The 27,330-nt window shown below is 33.4% G+C and overlaps 1 protein-coding gene and 1 long non-coding RNA gene across 2 annotated transcripts; both read left to right on the top strand.

Moving 5' to 3' along the window:
• The first annotated feature begins 13,706 nt into the window (after positions 1-13,706).
• LOC143079198 (uncharacterized) lies at positions 13,707-15,365 on the top strand. The gene is made up of 2 exons (XR_012979352.1): positions 13,707-13,846; positions 15,233-15,365. It is a non-coding gene; the product is annotated as an uncharacterized LOC143079198 (long non-coding RNA).
• LOC143079197 (uncharacterized) lies at positions 14,025-14,846 on the top strand. Its single transcript, XM_076254428.1, has one exon. It carries the CDS (start codon positions 14,170-14,172, stop codon positions 14,707-14,709), a length of 540 nt encoding a protein of 179 aa, XP_076110543.1. The 5' UTR covers positions 14,025-14,169; the 3' UTR covers positions 14,710-14,846.
• Positions 15,366-27,330: the final 11,965 nt, after the last annotated feature.

Here is a 27,330-nt window from a genome sequence, read left to right on the forward strand (position 1 = left end):
ATGCTCGCATCAGTTTAAAGTGCCAGCATGTCCTCTTTTTAATCAAAATTTTGAATCGTAAACTAATTTCAGTAGTTTTGATATCTCAGACTGACTCATGGATATAACAAAATTATTTGTCCGCATCAACCAAAACCATGAAAATTGACCATATTTGACCGCATCAACCAAAACTGACCATATGTGACAGCATCAACCAAAACTGACCATATTTACACTTTATATTAAGATTTACATTTAATGTAAATCTTAATATATATATATATATAGCCGCATAGTAAATCACTTATACAAAAAAGTCATGTAGTTACATATCACGATGGATTGTATAATTCAAATGACAGCAATATTGTAACACATTGGCTAATCAATTTAGAGTACCAGCAATTTTCTGCAAGTCCTCTTTTTATTCAAAATATTGAATTGTAAACAAATTTCAGTAGTTCCGATATACATGTATCAGACTAGGTCGTTTTAACAAAAATTATTTGACCATATCAACCAAAACTGAACTTATTTACACTTATCATGTAAATATATATGGCCTCATTGTAAACCAATAATATTTCTATGTCAGGACGGATCGTATGACAAAAATGACACCAACTTTGGAACACAATACACCTATATTGCTTATCCTGGCTGACCCGGCCTCTTGAACTTTTGAAGCATACAACAATCACTTTTCCATTGTGGCGTCAGATATTTTGTTTCATTATGATGTCAAATTTTTACGGGAACCTGTGCGATATCCAGGAATGGCAGACAAATAGCGGTAAGGTGTATTTATACCATATCCAAAAATTTAGCGCACCCTTATTTTCTCTCTGTATCCATAATAATGAACCGTCACTAAAGTGACTTTTTAAGTCAGTTAGTTTGTGATGTTTTTTTTTTTTTAAACAAAACTATTTTACGGAATCATCCAACACTAACATGACTGATTCATATACTTTATTTTAAAATAAAAAGTACATGTATGGGAAGTTCTCTTCTTGGAATAGTATACTGTTAATATAATTTGAAGACAACTGGAAGAACTTCAAGAAGTCAAAGAAAAATGCATGATTTTGTTTGTAGCCGAACGTCCAGTGGCAAATGCTTCATTCATGTCCAGATGAGTATATTTTTCTGAGTTTCAGACTCCCAGATATCATTTATAATCGTTATGGATAAGTCTGGCTAAATAGACGAGATGGTGCAAATGTATATAGTTTTTTTACGTTATAAAACAACACTTTTATCATTAATATCCCATAATTCATCCTCTGTACAATTTTCGTATGAACATTTGTCAAAACAGAATCTTAAATGAATGTAAATCCAAGGCAAACAAGGTAAATTACGATTAAAATTCCATGAATTAAATGCAGAGATATATTTATGACATGTATGAAGAGACTGTTAAAAACGGGGAACAAAGAAACGTAAACAATGATGTTTCCTATGCAATCTTATAAAAATATTTCTCCGATGAGTTGGATAACCTCCTATTCACTTCGATATTTGTACATGTAACGTATGATCAGAAAGAAATATAGAAAATCTGCTATTATATAGCAAAGTAATTGGAAGTGATTTATTTCTTCTAAATTTTAAAGTGCCCTTACTGTAGTGACGTCAGTTTAGAACTGTTCTACAGTCCTGACTGATTAAGTCAGTTCTGCTGACAGTTCTACGGTTAGAACTGATTTGGACAGTTCTACCTAGAACTGATTTAGACAGTTCTACCCTAGAACTGATCCTGACAGTTCTACCTAGAACTGATTTAGTCAGTTCTACCTAGAACTGATTCTGACAGTTCTACTTAGAACAGTTCTAGGGTAGAACTGTTCTAGGTAGAACTGTTCTAGGACAGGTTAGAACAGTTCTATGACAGTTCTCCTGACAGTTCTAATGAGAGGTTAGAAGTGATCTCCACTGTATCTGAAGTTGTACAATTTATAGTCTGAGGCTACTCAGTTGGTATCTTTAAAGTTCGGGACATCAGAATTTGTATATTTTCATTTGTTTGGAATATTTATTTTACCATTTGAATATTCATTGTTATTTAGACATCTGTTAGAGCTGTTATGGATTGGATTGTTTGAATGAATTTTTTTTTCTTCTTTTAAGTAATGATATTTTTTGCATGAACCCCCTGAGGGGTTCATGCTTATATATTGGCGAGTTCTGGATGTGTCTATGGGCCACTCGATATCTCTCGGCCGGAAGTCAGAATAAAATTCTCGGAACGTCTCTAAAGTTTTCTGTCATTTATACAGGTCTTAACATGTTATTATCTACGTCTTTGATATGGTCCCTTGATGGCCCTTGACGACGCAATTATATTTGTTTTAAAACTACCACTGTACACTGTGTGTATCTGGATCAATTATAACGTGATATTGTCTGTTGTCTCGATAACATGTAAACTAATTATGTTTGAAGATTTAACCACGGGATACTGTGTATTTCATCATACTAGACTTACGGGAGATAACATTCTGATTAAAATATTAATATTAGATCGGAAAACAAAAAGATAATATTCTTATCAAAAGTATTTAATTCTATCGGAATCAAACAAATATATACAAAATTAAAAACCAATTGTTCAGAGAACAATTGAAGGTCTTTCCATCAAAACAATGTATTTTGATATGAAAAGTTGTGAAACTAAGTTTAAAATGTCATTTCAATCGTCAAATGATAGCTCCTAGTAAGCTGATTCCAAAAATATATTGTTTCCATACATTTTTTTTAAATAAGGGAGATAATTTGTTACTTCCGGTTTGAAAAATGTTACTTCCGATTATATTTGAATATTTACTTGACACTGATTCCAAAAATATCTGGTTCTATATACTTTTATATTAAAAAGTACCAAAAAATAGCTATTTCCGGTTTACAAAAGGTCACTTCCGGTTGTTTTTTACAAGGTTAAATGGTTTGATATCTTTTTCTAAAAGTTGTATATCTTTATCATGTATACATATAGAATAAAAGCAAAGGTCAAAATCTAGAACGTCAAATTAAGCTATGACCTTGAGATCAGTTTCAAGGTCATAAACCAAGGACCTCAAATCAAAAGACCATAGGTCTTTATTATATTTAGTTAATGAGTTATATCACCAAACGCGTATTTTTAAATACAAGAGGGGAGAAAACTCCCTTTTACATTCAACGTACGCTTGCAATCAAAATTTACATCTTACGACATGTCGCAACTAACAATTTAGTAAAAATAATGTGTTGATATCTTATACAGTCTTTGGATATAAGTGAAAATAAGCCAAATTCAAATATTAGAATATGACCTTGACCTTTGACCTTGACCTAATTTTCATTTTTTGGGACCAAGGACCTCAAATCAAAAGATCCTAGGTCTCTATCACTTATGATTTATAAGATAGAAATTCATATCACTTATATCAGATGCATAAGGGGAAATAACTCTCATATGGAGCGGTCATATCGCTTCGGTCAAAATAGGACAAATCATGCGAAGGATATAACGAGCAATTTTGTAAAATAAATTTGTCATAATCTTTTACGGTTGCGAAGGAGATGCGCTAACAAGGAAAACAGTGTTTGGGGAGATAACTCCTACAAAGAAAAGTATTCGTTTACGCAGGGTAAATTTCAAAAGTGCATAAACTGTTCGATATCATATACCAAATATCTAAGCGACATATTGCGAAACAAATGTTTATCGCAAGAACAAAATTAGGCGGAAGAAAAAAAAAAAAAATTAAAAACCAATTGTTCAGAGAACAATTGAAGGTCTTTCCATCAAAACAATGTATTTTGATATGAAAAGTTGTGAAACTAAGTTTAAAATGTCATTTCAATCGTCAAATGATAGCTCCTAGTAAGCTGATTCCAAAAATATATTGTTTCCATACATTTTTTTTAAATAAGGGAGATAATTTGTTACTTCCGGTTTGAAAAATGTTACTTCCGATTATATTTGAATATTCACTTGACACTGATTCCAAAAATATCTGGTTCTATATACTTTTATATTAAAAAGTACAAAAAAATAGCTATTTCCGGTTTACAAAAGGTCACTTCCGGTTGTTTTTTACAAGGTTAAATGGTTTGATATCTTTTTCTAAAAGTTGTATATCTTTATCATGTATACATATAGAATAAAAGCAAAGGTCAAAATCTAGAACGTCAAATTAAGCTATGACCTTGAGATCAGTTTCAAGGTCATAAACCAAGGACCTCAAATCAAAAGACCATAGGTCTTTATTATATTTAGTTAATGAGTTATATCACCAAACGCATATTTTTAAATACAAGAGGGGAGAAAACTCCCTTTTACATTCAACGTACGCTTGCAATCAAAATTTACATCTTACGACATGTCGCAACTAACAATTTAGTAAAAATAATGTGTTGATATCTTATACAGTCTTTGGATATAAGTGAAAATAAGCCAAATTCAAATATTAGAATATGACCTTGACCTTTGACCTTGACCTAATTTTCATTTTTTGGGACCAAGGACCTCAAATCAAAAGATCCTAGGTCTCTATCACTTATGATTTATAAGATAGAAATTCATATCACTTATATCAGATGCATAAGGGGAAATAACTCTCATATGGAGTGGTCATATTGCTTCGGTCAAAATAGGACAAATCATGCGAAGGATATAACGAGCAATTTTGTAAAATAAATTTGTCATAATCTTTTACGGTTGCGAAGGAGATGCGCTAACAAGGAAAACAGTGTTTGGGGAGATAACTCCTACAAAGAAAAGTATTCGTTTACGCAGGGTAAATTTCAAAAGTGCATAAACTGTTCGATATCATATACCAAATATCTAAGCGACATATTGCGAAACAAATGTTTATCGCAAGAACAAAATTAGGCGGAAGAAAAAAAAAAAAAAAAAAAAAATAATCAGAAGAAAAACAATAGGTCTTTCCACAGAAAAGTGGAAAGACCTAATAATCAGAAGAAAAACAATAGGTCTTTCCACAGAAAAGTGGAAAGACCTAATAAATACGGTATTTATGTTTCTGGAGAAACTAACAATGGTTGAAATCAGAATATTTTCAGAGTTACAATTAAAGTATTTTATATGACAAGATACTCTGCTTTGATATTTTTAAATATTCATTTGTAAAGGAAACATAAAAATTAAATCTAAATAAATTCTTGCAAAAAAAATGTGTATAAACAATAATCATTATATTTCTACATTAATTATTTCATACCATTTTAGTTTTTATGTTTTATGAGTAATTATTATTTATTTTTTTGTATTGTAATATATCCATAAAACGGAAAGTAAGATCAATTTATTAAATATTTAAATTTTAAACGGTCGTGAATAAAAATACTTGTGTGTTTTCAATTCATAAAGCATGATTTTAAATCCTTGCAGCTCACAACAACCGTACAAATAATTTACAATTATAACAGCAAAATTTAATTACAACTATCGGTTTGCGTTCTCAAAAATTCCGGATAGAATGTCAATGAATCCGGAGTCAAAACATTTAATGTAGGCCGTTTGACATTCGATTTCAACTATTAGATTAAGATATGTGATGACGCAAATGCGTATTCGTTTCCTGAGTAGCAGTGAGATGCTTTCTATTTACTATTTCGTGCTCTAAAATACTACTTGCATGCAATACTATAAAATTCACTCGCGGAAGCTTATTTTCGTTTTCTAAATTCAGGACACGGCAGAAAGAGCTTTACATGTGACTTTCAAGCACGGTCATCATTACTAACGGTATTCTGACCTCGAGTTGTTTCTCTTTTGTTTCTTTTTTGAGTCACTGTCCTATTATAAACTTTGACCTTTTCAAAAAGCTTAGGATTGTCTACCCAAGGAATATATTCCTCATGTTAACTTTGTAATGTATTTAGCCTTTTAATTTTTTTCATTCGAGCGTCACAAATGCTTTTTTGTAGACTTAACTCGTGTCTGGTGTTTTTTATATCTACATACCTTTTTATATAAATTGGTTATTTTGAAAGTGTAAGTGTGAACAGGTATTCCTAAACTTCTGAATTAAGAAATTCTTTGGCAAAACTAAGTTTCTCTGTATAGTGTTTGAATAGATTTAAGTAAAATCAGGAAATCCTTAAAATTTGAGATGTTTTATGAGTCCAAAATAAGTCTCTTCATAAGATGTCCCAATCAATTGCATGCCACAGGTTTAACCGCATACAACATCTACCATGAGTAAAGACAGCTTCAAATACGAGTTGAGAATATAAAGGCATTCATTTAGGAAACAAAATATAAAGATATGATAGATAAAATAAATGCATCCAGAATTCCAGATTATAAAGCAAACTGAGTGCATAAATTTATATTGCGATAGGTTTGTGAAATTTGCATAAGTCATCCGGTTAGTAGAAATTAGGATTTGCCAATGGGTTATAATCGGAAAAAATATGTACATTCCCAGTAATATATAAAATAGTCGAGCTTTAAAATAACTATTCAAATAGAAGCTGTAAATATATACGTTCAATTGGCTTCTTCTATTTACAGTCAATTATTTCAATTCAAAAGCAAACACAAATTCAGCAACAATCTTTTGGTGACCCGGCAGTCAGCGGTCTTAGGTTCATGTATTGCTTTTCTTTTTTTTAAAGAAAGCAATTTGTTTGTCTATTTCGATATTACCCATGTAAATAAGCTATAGCAGTGGGACCTCAAAGGCAATCCAGCTGTTTTCAAAAGGGGGTTCCAAACCCAGGTTAAAAGCGGGGTTCCAATTAACCGTATGTCCCCATTATAATGCATTGATCGTCAAAACCCCCGGACCCCGCCCCCCCCCCCCCCCCCCCTGGATCCGTCACTGGAACTATATTAAAATCTAATAGGTCGATAGACTATTTACAACCGAATTTAAATTCCGCCATTGCATCATAACTTCAAATAGAATTATTCGGTTAAACCATGTGATTGAAAACAATAAACTGAACAGGTTGTTAACACCTTCAACTATCAATAGGGTCAAGCAACATTTTCAAAATGATAAGTTCATGTAAGCGTTAATTTTGTTACAGATACGAAATTTTAGTATTGTATGGAACGCCATGACTGCTTATGTTAATGATCAGCATTATATGCAGTGCTCACAACATTATGTGCAGTGCTCACAACATTATATGCAGAGCTCACAACATTATATGCAGTGCTCACAACATTATATGAAGTGCTCACAACATTATATGAAGTGCTCACAACATTATATGCAGTGGTCCAAACATTATATGCACTGGTCACAACATTATATGAAGTGCTCACGACATTATATGAAGTGCTCACAACATTATACGTTTTTTGTTGATGAAGGTGATGATCGGTGATGGTGATGATGATGTTTGATGTATGATGAGATACGAAACCCAATAAAACCTGGAATGATCTCATGCAGGTGTTTCGGAAGGGAAGTAGATTCTGCATGTTGGCAATGGCCCCAGAGGATTTTTTAAATATGAAAGTAACTGTGCATTAAAATTTATTATTAGACAGCTGAAGATTAATTTAGCCTTCAAAGTTAGTTTTTAAGAACATCTTTATTATATTTAAGCTGTTTAATGGGCTATTTTTGTTTGACTGTCCGTATTTTCAGTATGTCCAGATTTTTTTTAGTTTAAAAATAAGAAGATGTGGTATAATTGCCAATACGACAACTCTCCACAGGACACGGAATGACACAGAAATTACCAACTATATGTAACGGACGGTCGAATGTTTACAAACATTTTTTTATACGGTCTTTGACATAATTTTATTAAAAAACAAGAATGTGTCCAAAGTACACGGATGCCCCACTCGCACTATCATTTTCCATGTTCAATGAACCGTGAAATTTGGTAAAAAAATATCTCATTTGGCATTAAAATTAGAAAGATCATACCATAGGGAACAAGTGTACTAAGTCTCAAGTTGATTGGACTTCAACTTCATCAAAAACTCCCTTGACCAAACAAATTAACCTGAAACATGCAGTTTCATTTTGTATGTTCAGTAGACCGTGAAATTGGGGTCAAAAGTCTAATTTGGCTTTTAAAGTTTCAAGTTGATTGGACTTCAGCTTCATCTAAAACTACCTGGACCAAAAACTTTAACCTGAAACGGGACAGACGGACGGACGAACAGACGAACGAACGAACAGACGGACGGACGCACAGACCAGAAAACATAATGCCCCTCTACTATCGTAGGTGGGGCATAAAAATGAGACGAACGACAAGTGATATTTATTTGAGTTCGTGAAAGATATATGTAAACAGTTTCAGAAAAGGTATCTTCCAGGGGATTGAAATTCTATTTTTGGCTAAATTTTTGGAAAAATACGTGACATCTTTACCCCTGTTTTGCAAATATTATTAGGCAGGTTGTTGCCATGGATACACCAAAAAGAAATATATTAAACCATTCAACTACTGGGTATCAGATCTATGGAACATACTAATTACATACATAATTATGCACATATATGACACAAACAGTGGGTTTAATTTGTAAGAAAGCAAGAAAAGGCCTGAGGATGGGAATATTTATGTATATTGCTATCTAACATCAGTTCTAATCCAGCGACAAGCTCATTTTGAGGAAAAGAGCAGTAACACTACCATAGCAAAACAGCGTCCTACTTTACTTTCAGGAAGTTTTTATAACCATTGGGGTCCTCTTTGTTCAGCTCCTGCAAGGCTATCATACTTTTGATTTTGCCATTTGATAAGGGTCTTTCCGTTTTTAATTTTCCTCGTAGTTTATTACAATTTATACTGCCCACACAGTGGTCGCCTTGTCAGCCACTGTATCATCTACATTTTTTGGCACCCTTTTCTGTCTACCCGTTTTTGTTCGTTTTCTACACTCTCTTCAAGCTCCGTCACAGCTATTAACCTGCCTATCTGAGATCTAACCACCTTACCAAACAATCCAACTGCTTTATTTCCATGTAGATGTGTTAAATGTATAATTTTACTCAGACCTCCTGTGAACTACTGAATCTAACCAAATTAAACGGGGAACGTGCCTATTGGACACAGATAATGACCCAGCTTACATAGAACGTTATAAAGAGTCATTACTCAATAACGGAAAAAGTGGCACCACCAAAATTCGCACTTGCTCTGTGTTTTATGGTATTGCTATTCATAAAATTCGGTTGAGGTAAACAAAAATTAGAGAACGGAAACTAATTGTTGGAATGTACGTATACGTACTTACGGACGGACAAGGGTAACACTTGATGCCTCCTCCGCCGCAGCGGGTAATAAAAAAAAATCAGATGTTTCTATGCTGAAATTGTCCAGACACGACCAATATCCCTTCGATTCTTATACGATCAAGTCGATCTGGTCTGGCCGAGATCTTGCTGAGATCGAGTGTACATGTAGTTGATTTTGTCTAGCTAGTCGAGTAAAGATCGTGAAGAGATCGTGAATTGGTCGGAATAATCGAATATGTATTCAATTAGTGGTCGGGTTTGAGTCGTGGTAGAGTCGTCAAGGAGTCGTGAATGGTCGGGATAATGTCGTGTACAGTCGGATAGCAGTCGGATAGAAGTCGTACACAGGCCCAATCAAGAATTTGGTCACGCTTGGTCGTGGAAATGGGGACTATCTGGATCATCGAGTTGGTCTGATCGGCAGTGTGAACCTAGCTTTACACCACGCTGTTAAAGACCATAGTACGATTGTTGCATGCCTATGTCGTTCTCATCACACTCTTTTAACGACCTGCCTACATGTACGTTCATACTACGACCATCATGCTCATTGTCATTTTCGCATAAAATATATAAAAGCTCTCCAGGTTTGTCTGTTGTAATTACAAACTCTTGTCCTTTTTCTCTAACGGCTTAACCATGCTTGACACATTTCTGTAATCCCTGCTATCGTTTACTAAAACATCGTTATTTTAAGTTTGAATGACCAACATAAGGTTCTGATTCAGGTTAGATTGGTCGGTCCGGCATCTCTGTTGGATTAGGATTCGTTACTACCAGAACTCCCTCTGCCTCTACATCTACCGATACCACGACGCCCTCGTGTTCTAGTAGATTTTGGTGTCATGACTGTGTTGTCTCCGAGAAATTTACGTATTAATCAGAAATAGAAAGAATAGAACAGTTTTAATATACAACACGGATGTTGACGTTATTGCTGAGAACGAAGTAGGATCGGGGTATGAACGTAGTATAATTGTTGGAAGAACGTGCTATAATCGCAGTATACGATTGGTAAGATCGTGTTGTAAATATATTTATTAAAGTTATGTACACCGGTATGTAAACATTACCACGTGTATTTGTTTATAAAATTACACGTGTTTGAAAGTATATAATAGGTTAAATGTTTTTCATTGGTCGAGTTAGAACTGACCATAATATTTGAATAAGGTCATTTCAAATATTTCGTGCTATACTTTTGGCGGTTTTGTATATTAAAGATATTGTCATTCGAGGTTCGCTTTTGGTGCAGTAAAGTTGTAAGCTTGTGCTTAACCTGAGTATGTCTGAGAATAGAGAAGGAAGTCCAATGTCCGAAGGTGAGACTGAGCATTCACACATTTCGACCGGTAAATCACATAGTAGCAACCACATAGTAGAAGAGCGCCGTGATTTAGCTGATACTTTTGAACTTTTTAAAGTATATTTTGACAATAAGCTTGTAGATCTTAAATCAGATTTGGTCCGTGAACAGGACGTAATTTCCAAAAAGTTAAAGGAAGAGGTTTCCCTTAAATTCAAGCACGAGGGCAACAAAATACAATACAAATTTAACGAGGAAACTATTACCGAGTTAAACAAGGTTTATAGCTTTGTTCCCCGTTCAGAAACCAAGGTGTCACGTATCATCATAGACCTCATAGATAAGGTTAAGGGCAGAAACAAACTGATACGCATAGCAGATACTTCAGCCGGTGGTTGGGCTACTGTCAGAGAGTATGAAGCAAATGTTATCGCTTCAGACTCTGAAGATGAGAAGAAAATCCGCCAGGCGGAGTCCAGAGCCATGCGTTCGACTAAAGACAAATCCCGACGCCCAAATCCCTACAAGACAACTTCTAGACCGGCTCCCGTTGAAACTGCTCCTAATCCTTATTATTCCAATCAGTATCAGCGTCAGAACCCGCCGCCCTTTCGAGCTGGCAGCGGGCGGCGTGAGCCGTCCCAGCACGATATGTGCCATGCCTGTAAACAATTTGGCCACTGGAGGAAGAACTGTCCACTTGTCAAACGCAACCAGTTCAACTTCAACAATACACAACAGAACAATTAACAATGAACAGTTAGTTAATGATAAGTATTTATATTTATTTTCTGAATATGATAGTGATTATTGTTTAAATCATGATATTGAGATTTTCCTTAGACAAGTAAGATTTTTTGAAAATTTCAAATCTAACACGGGTATTTTCTCTGGTGTAAAGGGAAGGTTAGCCAAAAGTATTCAGTACTGGGAGCATATCGGTGCTAATTCATTTATTTTAGACACACTGAAAAATGGTTATCTTATTCCATTTATTGATACTCCTTCGAGCATGTACATGAAAAATAACAAATCTGCTCTTAAGAATGATGATTTTGTTAGCAAATCTGTAAATGAACTTGTTCTTTCAGGTTGCGTCATTGAGGTCCCTTTTCAACCTTACATTGTGAATCCGCTCAGTGTAGCTACTCAAAAGTCTGGGAAAAGGCGTCTAATTTTAGATTTGAGCACTTTGAATCTATCAGTGAAAAAGGAAAAGATTAAATTTGAAGATTGGAAAATAGCTGTGCAATACTTTCAGAAAAATGATTATCTGTATAAATTTGATTTAAAGTCTGGTTATTTTCATTTGGATATATGTCCACAGCAGCACACGTATCTAGGTTTTTCGTGGGAAGATAAATTTTATTGCTTCACTGTTTTAGCATTTGGTCTTTCAACGGGTCCTTACATATTTACAAAGTGTCTCAGACCATTGGTCAAGTATTGGAGAAAAAATGGTATAAAAATAGTTTTATATCTTGATGATGGATTTGGTATGAATAACGAAAATAATGAATGCATCAAAGATGCTGAATTTGTGAAACAATCACTTTTGAGTGCGGGTTTTCTTCTGAACGAAGAAAAATCAGTTTTTACTCCTGTACAGAAGTTGGAGTGGTTGGGAATCATTTGGGATTCATGTAATTTCACTTTATGCATTCCTCAAAGGAGAATTGACGAATTATTTCAATCTATTCATAATGTTTTCAGAGAAATTCCATATATTTCTGCCAAAAATTTAGCCCAGGTAACGGGTAGAATTATAAGTATGTCTCCTGTGATCGGAAATATTACTAGAATAATGACTAGATATTGCTATATGTCTATTGAAAGTAGAATGTCATGGGATAGTTATTTAGTTTTAGAAAGTAAAAGTTTTGTGATATCAGAATTAAAGTTCTGGCTTGATAACATTGCTAATGTAAATTTTAAAACATTAAATCAATATAGTCAGTCACATGTAATGGTATATTCTGATGCTAGCAGCATAGCTGCCGGAGCATGTACAGTAGAGTTGGAAAGTAAAATTTTTCACACTATGTGGAAATCCACTGAAATGTTAGAGAGTTCCACGTGGAGGGAACTAAAGGCCATAGAATTGGCGTTGATGTCTTATCAACATGCATTTGCGGGAAAATCCTTAAAATGGCTAACTGATAATCAAAATTGTGTCAGAATTGTTCAAGCAGGAAGCATGAAAGAAAAACTGCAAGATATAGCAATTTCCATTTTTTCAATTTGTTTACAAAAGGGAATCTCCATTAACATACAATGGATTCCGAGAGGTGAAAATTCGAAAGCTGATTATATCAGTAAAATCCTTGATTATGAAGACTGGGGAGTCTCAGAATTGTTCTATACTTTTATTAACGACCTTTGGGGTCCTTATACAGTCGATCGTTTTGCTAGTTCTCGTAACACAAAATTAGAAAGATTTAACTCTTTATTCTGGAATGTAAATACAGAAGCTGTAGACTGTTTTACTCAGAATTGGTCTGGTGAAAACAATTGGATTGTACCACCTATTTACTTAGTATTGAGAGCTATAAAACATGTAATTGCTTGTAAAGCTAGAGGTACTTTAATTGTACCAAAATGGATATCTGCGACCTATTGGCCTTTCATTTTTGATAAAAATATGAATTACAGAGATTACATATCTGATGTTATTGAATTTAAAAATACAAGTGGTATTTTTGTCAGTGGTTCTAATAGACAATCCATTTTTGGCACTGAGCCTTTTATTGCTCCAGTATTGGCAGTGAAGTTAGATGCGACAAGGATAACAAGGCCCTAGTGCACTAATGTGTATTGTAGCTGGCGAGGTTAAAGTTGCGAGGCCCTAGTACACGAACGTGTATTGTAGCTGGCGAGGTTAAAGTGACGAGGTCCTAGTACACGGATGTGTATTCTAGCTGGCAAGGTTAAAGTTACGAGGCCCTAGTACATGAATGTGTATTGTAGCAGGCACGGTCGTTGTTAAGGCCCTAGTGTGTATATACATTGTAGAAAGCATGGTTGTATTCAACACGGCACTAATGTATATAGCATTGTAGCTGGCATGGTCAAATAAATATTGGACAAGGTCCTGTTATGTTAACAGTGGCATGGTTCACTTGTATATAAGTTTTTAATACTTTGACATTTTATAATGTTTGTTTCACGATTGCACATTTTTCAGATATTTTTCGAGTTGGTAGATGGAAACAGAATTCAGATATTTCGGATGAACTTTCTACATTGAAAGCTAGATTACCAGAGTACTGCTTGAGCTCACGTTCTCTGAACACTCGTAAAAAGTACCAGTATGCCTTTAATGCTTTCTGTAAGTGGACTAAAATACATAATATTACTCCATTACCTTCATCTGATTATACAGTTTCTCTATATTTGATTCACATTTCACAGAATGCAAAATCGGCAAGCAAGATAAATGAAGTAATATACGCCATTAGCTGGGCACATAAACTGGCTGGATTTAATAATCCTTGTACATCTGAATTAGTAACGTTTGTAAACGAAGGAGCACAGAGAAAATTGGGACATTTTATCACTAAGAAAGATCCTATTACACCAGACATTTTACGAAAGATTGTTCATACTTATGGTACTCTTAATAGTAATCTTAAAGACTTAAGAACTGTTTGTATGTGTTTATTAAGCTATGCAGGTTTTTTAAGGTTTTCAGAACTAGTTAATTTGAGAGGTATCGATATAAAGATTTATTCTACACATGCAAATTTATACTTGGCAAAGAGTAAAACTGATATTTACAGAGAAGGGAGGGATGTGGTTATTTCTAGAACTAATCTTGTAACTTGTCCTGTCTCTATGCTAGAACGATATCTCAAATTAGCTAGTATTACATCAAATTCTGATGAATTTGTTTTTAGATCCGTTAATTTTTGTAAGTCTGATAATTCTTATAAACTTAGAAGTACAGGTCCGTTGTCATACACGAGAGCTCGAGAAATACTACTTTCAAGTTTACAGAGTATAGGCTTAGATAGTAAAAAATTTGGACTGCATAGTCTCCGTTCAGGAGGGGCATCGGCTGCTGCAGCGGCTGGTGTAGAGGACAGATTGTTCAAAAAGCATGGTCGGTGGAAAAGTGACACGGCCAAAGACGGTTATGTTAAAGAGTCTTTGAAGGATAGACTTTCTGTAACAAATAATATTGGAATTTAATGATGTATTTTTTCGTTTATTTTTTCTTTACCCTTTCTTTATTTTTCGAAGCTTTGCTGCACACTGTCAGGCGAGCTGATCCCATACAAAGGTGTTGAGTTTATTTTGTAAATAATTTATGTTCGCTTGAAGTTATGAATTAGAACATAAATATATTTATTAAAGTTATGTACACCGGTATGTAAACATTACCACGTGTATTTGTTTATAAAATTACACGTGTTTGAAAGTATATAATAGGTTAAATGTTTTTCATTGGTCGAGTTAGAACTGACCATAATATTTGAATAAGGTCATTTCAAATATTTCGTGCTATACTTTTGGCGGTTTTGTATATTAAAGATATTGTCATTCGAGGTTCGCTTTTGGTGCAGTAAAGTTTCCCACCCTCCCACCCGACTTAATGTATTTTATTTGTGTTATGTTTTATTAATGGGAATAATAATGTGTGTAAGAACAGAATCTTTATTTGATTCATAAAATATATTTTCGTACATAATGAAAATTGTTTTTATTTTTGTAGATTGGTTTTTGTGTTTGTTACCTGCAGCGGCCTAGGCAGACAGTAACACTGATGAACATTTTTTACGTTGCATTTGTCTTTAATAAAATTAAAGCTTTGCTGCACACTGTCAGGCGAGCTGATCCCATACAAAGGTGTTGAGTTTATTTTGTAAATAATTTATGTTCGCTTGAAGTTATGAATTAGAACATAATTAGATAAAACGTGGTAGAGTGAACTTTTTTAATTGTGGTGTTTACAGAATGTATAACCCTTTTTATCAGAAATAGCATAAAATTATGTTACAGTATAAATGTTATTTGTCACTTTTCAAAGAAAAGTCATTGACTCTTTTCAATTTATACATATTTTGTCCCATTACACATATCATTTCTTTTTTTAATAATAAATCAAATGATTTGTGTTTAATTCATAAAAACAATGATAACTAGGAAACTATATGTACAGTTCAAAACATTTTTAAAAGGAAGTTCAACTAATTTAAAAATGGCTGTTATGTACTTCCTGATTCCATAAAAAGATAGTACACTGTACAAACTTGCCTGTACAGAGTACTATCTTTTTACCCGGAATTAAAACAAAAGATAGTACTATGTACAAACTTTCTGTACAGAGTACTATCTTTTTACCAGGAAGTAAAACAACAAGAAAGTACTATGTACAAACTTTCTGTACAGTACTATACAAACTTTAAATAGTATTTTTGTCGGCTTACTTCGGCCATCGTAACTACATATATCTAAGGGGTCATACCAGTTGCATATATATTGACATAAATAACATGTGTGGAAACAAGAATGTGTCCATAGTATACGGATGCCACATCGGCACTGGCATTTTCTTTGTTCAGAACATGAAATGGGGTTAAATCTTTAATTTGGCATTAAAATTAGGAAGATCATATCATAGGGAACATATTATTTTACTAAGTTTCGAGTTGATTGGACTTCAACTTCATCAAACACTACCTCGACAAAAACTTTAACATGAAGAGGGACAGACGGACGAACGAACGAACGGACGCACAGACTAGAAAACATAATGCTCATAAATGGGTCATAACAATTAATTGTTCAAAGTAAAAGTAGTGATGTGGCCACAATGAAAGTAGGGTATAGATTAGAGGGAGGCAGGACTTTTTCGGAACGTCGGGATCGGGTGTGTTTAAGCTCGGGATTTCGGGATTGATCCTTACGGGATCCGGGAATATTTTTTCAAAATTTCGTTAAAATACGCACCTTGGGATTTCGTGTTTTTAAGCCCGGGATTTCGGGATCAGGGCCCCTCCGATCACCCCTCAAATTAGCCTTCGTGATTTATACAAGTTTCAAATCCTACCATTGGCATGTTAAAAGGGCTCTCAAAAGGAAAAGCACTGATGGATTGTCCTAGAAATATATTTTATTAAAATAATAATGGTCTATTAACAGTTTCATTTATTTCATGTTTGAAGCGGTGCAAATTTTTTTTAATTTAATTTGACTTTTACCAAAAAATGCTTTGTAGCAAAGGGGAAGAATAACTGTGGAATAAGGCCAGAAACACGAAAATAATTGAATTGAACAGAAAGGAAACAAATAACTGACTTTGGAAAAAAGGGAGAGGGCTTTTGATACCTTATATGAAATTCTCCAGGCATCATATATGATCATATATTTTTAAAAAATCATCCTACAACAGTTTACAATCTGTATATGACCGCGATTTCGCGGGTGTGTTCTAGTAATTATTGATTTGTTAGGCTTTGCTCAAGATCTTTTTCATTAGTCCTTGTATTAATATTTACATTTTTACTTTTTTTCTTTTGGAAGACTCATACAAATTTTATAAATAAAAATCTGTTGGCCTGATAAAAAGCCTTACAGAAGTACTTATGAAGCTGTACAAAATGTGGTACTCACCATTTGCTAAAATAATAAAGTGTCCACATACAAAATATAGATGTATAAACCCTTTCATCGTTTGAAATCAACCCAATATTAGAACTAGCCTTGAGAATTGAACATACCAAACGGTAGTTTACAAACAAAACAATTTTGTACAAAACAGATCCGGATTATGATTTGCGTGCTTGTTTTATAATATTGGTGTAAGCCGGTGTTCAAATACGAATATTCCACAACGATATCTTTATTTACTTTGAACCTAACCAACCTAGTGTATAAATTTTAACCAGGGATTTAATCGAGTTTAAAAGTTAGGAGAACACATTAACACATTTTACAAATGTGCAGACGATAATAATGGGATGGTTTGTAATATTTATTTATGAAGAAATAAACGTATAATAGCGTTAATTATCTCAAATTTGTGACCTTTCCTTACCTTTCATTGTGATATTTTTATCATATATTTTATGGAAGGGATTATCTTCTTATAATTTTCTTAATTAAGGTCTTTACTCTAGGCGAGGAAAAACCTTATTGTTTTTAAGGTTTTTCCACTACGGTAGGAAAGACCTTACTGTTTTTCTTCAGTTTTATTTCTTCCAGCATTTTTTCTACATGACCTCCCCCCGTTTCTGTTGAAGTTATCAAGACCAAACATGGACCATCCTGATAGACCTCATCATGAAGTATTACAATATGAGGCTGTGTGGTATTTCATCATCCCCTTTAGAAGTCATCTCCCTTTTATTGTTTTTTTTTCAACATGACCTCCCCTCGTTGTTTTTAAAGATATCATGACCTCATTTGTACAATAGGTAGGTCTCATCATGATGTATTACCATATGAGGCTGCATCGGATTTCCTCATCCCCTTTGGGAGTTATATCTCCTTGAAGCAATTTCTTTTATTTGCATTTTTCTCAAAAATTATCAGAGATAGAATTTAATTGAAAGTGGCAGCATTTACAAGAACAGATGGCAATGTTTATAAACATTAACAATTAATGTGTTACTAACCCTTATAAGGAGTTATTTCCCTTTAAAAATTATACACAATTGTTGAAAAATTCTATTTAGAGAACAGGAAGTCATACAGACTTGAAACCTTCACCAATAATCTTTAATTCATGTGACCTTTAATTTGCACCCAAGGTCAAAAGTCACTGAGTGCAAAAAAAAATACGCTGCCATTTAAAGCTTTCATATTCAGAAAACAATAAGTGTTTACTGCATACATACTGCTTATTAAATGTTCCTTTCGACGTGCTCTATATTTTATACATATAGCTCAAAAATGTCCGGCCGTCTGTTCAATAGTTACATCAACATAATTCTTAAAAGTATAGTTTCATGTGTATATCTTTTCAAAGGTAACAGATATCAACCTACTATAAACTGCAAAGATGATTAGTAATTCAAGACCTTCAATTGAAGGACAATGTCAGGTCATGATGACATTTCACCTTGACCTTCAAAGTGTACTATGACCTTGACCATGTGACATTTGAAAGGTCAAGTGGTCCTGAGTTGAATAGTGGTAGTCCCATGTCTCTAAGATTTCCGGTTCTCAAGTATGGTATTGCATCATATATTTGATTATTCATTATGACCTTGATGAACCTTGGAATCGTCCAATTGATTTTACAATAATGTACTTAATTGCAGATCATTTATCACTTAGCAGATTTGAGATATCTGCTGTAGTTTCAGAGATAATTTAGTTTTAAGTTTTGCGAGCGGAGGAATGTAATTCTGAATCAACAACAGATTACCACCTGAACGTTTATTAAATTGAAGATCGAGTTTAACATGGTTTAGTATGGCGTTCATTATCACTGAACTAGTATATAAATCTCCACCAGCAGTGGCATCGACCCAGTGTTAGTTAATAAACTCATCATAGATACCAGGACTAAATTTTGTATGTGATATCGAAGTTTAATTTAATGTACATTGTACTTTCAATAATGCAAATGGGCAACTGATAAATTTCTAATGCAAAAATAACAAAAAAATTAGGAAATATCGAGTTTTTGTGGAACATGAAAACCGACTTTTAAAGATATTCCGGATAGTTTGAACAGTTTACAGTTACATGCATGGTAGGAGTGAATACGGTAACATCGTTTGGTTGTGTATCAACTTGTACTCACGTAGAACAAAATTGTTTTTCGACAAATAGAGTTATACTCAGTACATTGTTTTATTTTAAATGTATTTGTATGACATGATCTGAAGACAATTCGTGTCTCTGTAACCTTTTGTGATAAAATCGCAAATGAATAAATTATTATATTCAAAGTTCCTTACATGTATATAAGTAGTTCATTTCATTTTTTTTTTTTTTTTTGTGTTTATTCATATAAGATCTTGAAATATTTTTAATGTAGATTATTAAAGGATTGTGTGTACCTGCCATTCATTGGCTCCCTTTTAAGGACATGTAAAAGTAGTTGATAGACCCCCTTAATTATTTTTTTTTTTTATAAAACACCACTTTCGCAAATGTTGAAAGTGAATGTTTGATTTTCCGAAGAGATTTCAATTAGTTTAAAAAAATAATGAAGCATTGAAAGCGTATAATGGTCTTAAGCTCGGGGTCACATACTATTTTTTTATATATCTTTAGATGCGCATACGTCAACGTATATGATATGGTGGATACGTTTTTAAATGACCGACCTCTAATGCAGACAACATGGACATTTTGCTCGGATGTGCAATTTTCACGATTAGTCATTCGTCAGCAACCCAATACCAAAGAAAAAATCTAAATCAAAAATTCAAAGGGACAGCGACCGAATGAGAACGTTTATTGAGAAGAAACAAATGTCTCAATTTCTGTTTCAAGGATTTGAATTCTCCGCTTTTACGTGCCCTACACAAGACAAATCCGCGAAACAGCAACTGAACGAATAAAAAGCGTCTCAACCAAACTCCCTCAAAGAAATCGCTGTGCTGAAGTGTAAAAATTTTAAATTGAAAACCGTATTGAAAGATAATGTATTATTAAGGGACAATTTAGACAAAGTAAATCTGGAACATTTACATCATGTTCGGCTAATCCAAACAATCGAACATGAGTTAGCCGAGAATACCAGTAGAACTCAAAATTTTGTAAAAGAAATAGAGAGGTTGAAAGAGGAGAACCTGAGTTCAACCAACACTAGATACAGATTAACTACGGATTTAAAAAGTAAAGAAATGCAAGATTGCCATGTAATCAAAAAACTTAGACGAAATTCAAAAACTCAAAATACAAAAAATTACGATTTACGTGAATATCAATATTTACTTCATGAACTTTCAACCGCTGAGTCTCAACTTGAAAATTGGCGTACAAACTATTCCCACAATTCCCATCAACACCAACGACGAGGATACCCACGAAGATAGCCGAAGTGAAATTGTCTCAAATCAGCAAACTCGTTGACCGAGTTTAGGGGGAGTAGTGGCGAATATAACCAGGAAGATTTGAACAAGTGGGATTTATAAATAAATCCAGTTTAGACAATGTATTTTCAGTGCTTAGCTTGAGATATATTTCGAACGTATTCAGCTATTAAAAGGTAAAGATTTTCAACATTGAAAGTAAATCAAGGTTGAACCATTCGATTGCATGATTCGATCTACCAAAAACAAAATAGTCTTGTACAGGTAAACCCGATGATAAAAATACGAATCAACCTACACTATGATATCAAACAGACCTAGACATATCAAATTGAACGCGGTCGCTATCTATTTATATCGATGTTTATATCGGTATATATGACTGTCGGTAGTCTTTGGGGGTCAGCTCGATGGTTAATAAGATGACGTCTAGACAAACGTACACACGAAATGTTGATACATATATTATCAAGTTCATACATTGTTAATTGTTTATTTTTGACTTTGTAATTTTGATATACGCTTTAGTATATGTATATTATAAATCAAATATGAGAATTAGAGTCTAATCGGTGAACACGAATTTGACAGCTTTTGATCCTTTGAAGATATTGTTACACATCGACAACAGCGTACTTTAATGTTTAATCCGGCGTACTTTTAAATGTCACACTAAAGTAGGGCCTTTGTTTTCATTTACTTCCTCGTCAGTTTGTCAGCAAAGTTTGAGAGCAATTGTGGAATAAAACTTACAATGCAATATAGATATTGATTTACTTGAGCGAAGGATTTGTTTACGTATTCCGATAATCTACACACAAATTAAACAGTTATTGAGAGAATTTATAATCATTACAAGTTTTGTCTATTGGGGTAAGTAATAATTTCCGATTATTATAACTGAAAATATAAGGTAGTATAGAGAATTTGCTGAAAATCGATACCATTGAGAAATATGTATAGTATAGTTATGCTTTGTACAAACGTTGATGTGACGAATTTAGGAGCTCCGAGATGAGAGGTCTAGAAATTCATCTGTGTTTCTATTATGATCCCTACCTACATATAGCATGTTAGTGGAAACACAGGTTTCAGATATATGTTCCCTTTTTAGTTGGGAATAATGTTAGATGTATATAGATGTGTTCTAAATGTTTTTGTACTTGGAATATAATAGGATCCGAATTTTTAGGAAAGTGTAAAATTTATGAGAGAAATAGAGAGATCTGTACATCTTTTAGCAAATAATAGAATAATTGAACCAATTTTAGGGAGGTCATGATTGCAAATATAATAGTACATCTGTTAGTGAAAATGTGCATTCAGTTGAATTGACAACATGGATGACCTGGATCAAAACGCAAGAGAAGGTGGGATTTAATTTCATCAATTAAGTTTGGCAGAATTAAATTTATCTCCCTTAGAACAGTTCAAGCAAACAATGTTATATTTATTTTGTCGTGTATTTCACAGTGCACCTGATCAGATATAAAATAATAAAATTGATTAAAATTATATACAATTACGCTTGAATAATTAGAGAAGAGAATGCTGTGTTATATGGAAGAGAGAGAAGAATTTTATTTATCAACTTTGAAATCAAAACAAAAACTTAAAACAATACAAGCAAAGTAAAAGTGGCGAAACAAATAATTTTAATGCATGACAATATGCCTCCTCCAAAACAAGCATTTTCACTATTATATTTAAAATGCTGCCTAACACAATTATATAAGCGCAGTATGGAGGACAATTTAAAAAAAGATATTTTTGAATGAACAAACAACATGCTGTCATCAACACTATTGAGACTCGGTTTGCAAAAACGGAGTATAACTCCCATCAACATTTACATCGAAAAGAGGTAATAGGCCATTTGTGAGAATGATGAGCTCATAAAAAACATATTGTTTTTAAATAACTTAACTCATATAGAAATATAAAGCGAATTTTCAATTAGAAATAAATTGTAGAAAATGTTCATATTCTAGAATATTAATTTTTTTTAATATTTCTTATGTAATTTTTTCCAAACATATTTTTTTGATAAAAAGTAATAAAACATTTTAATTTTCTTTATTTCTTTAAAATTCATAATAATTTTAACCCACAAATCTATTATTTTTCCTTATGAGAAAGTGATAAATTGTTATACAATTCTATACAGTTCATTGATTATTTTAAACAGTTAAATACTTATAAAAGCACTCGTTTTATCATATATAAACGTCTATTGAAATATTTGTGTTGGCATTCAAGGAATAGGTAGCATATGAAATTTTGGTATCCGAGGAAGACACCGCATGTATGAGTATTTCAAATACAAGCTTAAAAATTCCAGGAGCCGTGTCAACGAAGCTGTCCTAGGACAAGGACAAGTCTAATGATGGTCTTTAGTTAGGTAAAGTCTTAGTCCTAAGTCAGGTCAACGAAAGTCTACTAAAATTAGATGTGTCCTACATTTGGTCCTGAAGTATTAGGACATATACATATTTGTCTTAGGATAGTCCTTGAAGTTATGATGTCGTTAAACGAGTTAAAAACAATAAATATGGCTTAAAGGGGCACTAGCTGTCCAAATCATGTCCGCCGATTTTTATCAAATTCTCATATTTGATTTATAACAATGTAAAACATTTATCCAAACTATTAAAAGTCAAAAATAAACAATCAACAGGCCACGGGCATGAAAATACGTAGCTTCGTTTCATGTGTATTCTAATCTAGACGCCATCTAATTAACTATCGAGTTGACCTCTAAAGTCATCCGACGACCATATAAGCGATGTAAAAATAAATAAAGATAGAAATATATTAAGCAAACTCGTGCTGTTGGATTTTTCTATGTCTATTTAGTTTTATAATATAGATGAAAAATACATGTTTATTATCGTTTTTACCTGTATACGAATGATGTTTTGTGAATCGAATCAGTCAATAAAATGATTTACCTTTGTTTGTGAGAATGATGAGCTCCTAAAGTATTGGTAAATTGGCAAATGTTGCAACCAACAGTGGTGAAAATAGGGATAAGGAATTGATATACATTAAATTATATACTAACATTTGATGTTTTAGGGGGAAAAGAGAGGGGGGCTAGGATGAAATTTGATAAAGGCAGGAAATAAAAAAAAAAGCAGGATTAGCAACTTTGAAAAAGCGGATGACAATTTGTGTTAATAAAGTCAGGATAACCTAATAAAAAGGGATGACCGAGTAGAGTGAAATATAAAAAAGGACAGAGTTCACAACAACATTAACATGACAACATTTTTCATCCTAGCCCCTCCCAAAAACCCCAAGTCCCCTCCATAAAAATCAAATGGAACCAATACAGGTAATATTTGTTTATAACATATCAGTCCTAAATATTTCCTTCAGTTATAATCACCCTAATACCGTCTTCGGGGGCCTATTTATCGAAGCTCTCTTAGGATAATGACGTATCCTAAGACCAACTTAGACATATCTTAGTCCTAAGTGGGTTTATCAAACATGTCGTAAACTAGGAAAATCCTAGGAATTGTCCTAACTTTACCAAAAAACAGTATGTGATCTCGAGCATTAATTTAATGTACTTTCAATAATGCAAATGAGCAACTGATAAATTTCTAAAGCAAAAATAACAAAATAATTAGGAAATATCGAGTGTTTGTGGGACAAGTAATCCGACTTTTTAAGATATTCCGGATATTTTGAACAGTTTACAGCTACATGCATGATAGGAGTAAATACGGTAACATCGTTTGATTGTGTATTATTACCAATGTCATTTCAACTGATCGGGCGGAGCTTACGTTTGAATTTGTATAAGGACAGTCTATTTGAAGATGTGTGTGATTAGGATGATTGCCATTATAATTATTACTGATTTCTAATCACCTATCAGTGCCATCAAAGGAATTAACAAAAGAATAACTGGACACTTCATTGATGAGTTTATCCTAAAACGCCTATCTATAGATGGAATGGTTTATTATGAGCGAAACGGTTAAACTCCGCCCAGTCAAGTGAAATAAATTGAGTAATAACTTGTACTCAAGTAGAACCAAATTGTTATTTGACAAATAGAGTGATACTCAGTACATTGTTTTATTTTAGATGTATTTATATGACATGATCTGAAGACAACTCGTGTCTCTGTAACCTTTAATGCTACAATCGCAAATGAACAATATTCAAAGTTCCTTATATGTATATAAGTATTTCATTTGAATTTTTTTTATTTTATTCATGTAAGATCTTGAAATATTTTTTAAGTAGATTATTAAAGGATTGTGTGCACCTGCAATACATTGGCTCTTTTTTAAAGTCATGTAAAAGTAGTTGATAGACCCCCTTAATTTTCTTTTTATAAAACACCACTTTCGCAAATGTTGAAAGTGAATGTTTGATTATCCGAAGAGATTTCAATTAGTTTTTAAAAAAATAATGAAGCATTGAAAGCGTATAATGGTCTTAAGCTCGGGATCACATAATATTTTTTGATATATCTGTAGATGCGGATATGTCAACGTATATTATACGGTTGAAACGTTTTCAAATGACCGACCTCTAGTGCAGACAACATGGACATTTCACTCGGATGTGCAATTTTCACGTTAAGTCATTTGTCAGCTACCCAGGACCAAAGAAAAAATCTAAATAAAAAATTCAAAAGCAGTGACCAAACAAGAACGTTTATTGAGAAGAAACAAATGTCTCAATTTCCGTTTCAAGGATTTGAGGACAAGGACATCTCCGCTTTTACGTGCTCAAAACAAGACAAATCTGCGAAACAGCAACTGAACGAATTAAAAGCGTCTCAACCAAACTCCCTCAAAGAAATCTCTGTACTGAAGTGTGAAAATTCTAAACTGAAAACCGTATTGAAATATAATGTGATATTAAGGGACAATTTAGACAAAGTAAATCTGGAACATTTACATCATGTTCGGCTAATCCAAACAATCGAACATGAGTTAGCCGAGCATACCAGTAGAACTCAAAATTTTGTAAAAGAAATAGTGAGGTTGAAAGAGGAGAACCCGAGTTTAACCAACACTAGATACAGATTAACTTCGGATTTAAAAAGTAAAGAAATGCAAGATTGTCATGTAATCAAAAAACTTAGACGAAATTCAAAAACTCAAAATACAAAAAAATGACGATTTACGTGAATATCAAGATTTACTTCATGAACTTTCAACCGCTGAGTCTCAACTTGAAAATTGGCGTACAAACTATTTCCACAATTCCCATCAACACCAACGATGAGGATACCCACGAAGATAGCCAAAGTGAAACGGTCTCAATTCAGCAAACTTGGAGACCGAGTTTAGGGGGAGTAGTGGCGAATAAAACCAGGAAGATTTGAACAACTTGGAATTATAAATAAATCCAGTTTAGACAATGTATTTTCAGTGCTATGGTGACTATTTGTTAATCCGTCTCACTAACCTTTTATATTTCTTTGTGTTTAATTATACCCCCGCTTTGAAAAAAGGGGGTATACTGTTTTACCTCTGTCTGTCCTTCCGTCAGTACGTCAGTCCATCAGTCCATCAGTCCGTCAGTCCGTCAGTCTGTCAGTCAGTCCGTCCGTCCCATGAATATTGTTCGTCACATTTTTCTCAGGAACTACACTACAAGGATTTCTGAAATTTGGTTTCAGGCTTGATATAAGTCAGCTATACTGTGTGATTTCGTTTTTAGATTCATCACTCGCCAACTTCCTGTTTACCGAACACTTGTATGATTTTACACATGATAGCCAAGTTGAAAATTTTCGTCACATTTTTCTCAGGAACTACAATACAAGGATTTCTGAAATTTGGTTTCAGGGTTTATATAAGTCAGCTATACCGTGTGATGCGTTTTGGGATTCATCACTTGACAACTTCCTGTTTACCGAACACTTGTATGATTTTACCCAAGATAGCCAAGTTGAAAATTTTCGTCACAATTTTCTCAGGAACTACAATACCAGGATTTCTGAAATTTGGTTTCAGGGTTTATATAATTCAGCTATACCGTGTGATGCGTTTTCAGAGTCATCAAGCGATAACTTCCTGTTTACCGAACACTTGCATATTTTTACACTATTAATATTATCCACTTGCGGCGGGGTATCATCAGTGAGCAGTAGCTCGCAGTTTCACTTGTTAATTATATTGTAAACTATATTTTTGTCGTAATTGAAATCACTTTGACGCTGACAAGTCAATCCGTTGAATACTGATCCTTTTCTATAGGAACTGTTTTTTATATATGCTTTTGTATGTTTTTTGTAGTCAGTTTAGGTCTTAGGTCTGGTACTGTCAGAACCTTGCTAATAAAGTTAAGGTACTGGTATTCCGTCTTTGAATTACTATAACACGAAAAACTCCCAGTTATATTTATTCCAAAAATAATAAGCGTAAAAATCAGGTCAATCCTTGTTTGATAAATTAGCAAAATTAATGCAAGCATGTTTATAGACTTATATGATCGACAGTTCTGTGAACAGTTTAAAAGTCGTACGTTCAAGTCTACAAAAGTTGTGCGCATAAGTTTTAAAAACTTGTGCGCACAAAATGTAAAGTCGTGCACTCAAATATAACAGATTTCTTCTATGACCCTTAAGGGGCTCCGTACTAAAGCAAGACTATAATTTCAACAAACTTCAAATTAAACTTCTTGGTCGGGACAAATACTCCCGCATGTTTTTTTTAAACAAAGATCATTCATTTTGATTCATCTTTGATGGTTCGGGCATCGGATCTCAAAGCCAAAACATATATTTGCTTTAATGAATATTCACTTTATTCATCGATTGAAGCATGAATATATATAAAGT

The sequence above is a fragment of the Mytilus galloprovincialis genome, chromosome 6 (assembly GCF_965363235.1).
Source record: "Mytilus galloprovincialis chromosome 6, xbMytGall1.hap1.1, whole genome shotgun sequence".
Lineage (NCBI taxonomy): Eukaryota > Metazoa > Mollusca > Bivalvia > Mytilida > Mytilidae > Mytilus > Mytilus galloprovincialis.

What these genes read in the sequence shown, in the direction of transcription:
- LOC143079197 (XM_076254428.1), top strand. Translation starts at nt 14,170, where the DNA reads ATGTGTTTATTAAGCTATGCAGGTTTTTTAAGGTTTTCAGAACTAGTT.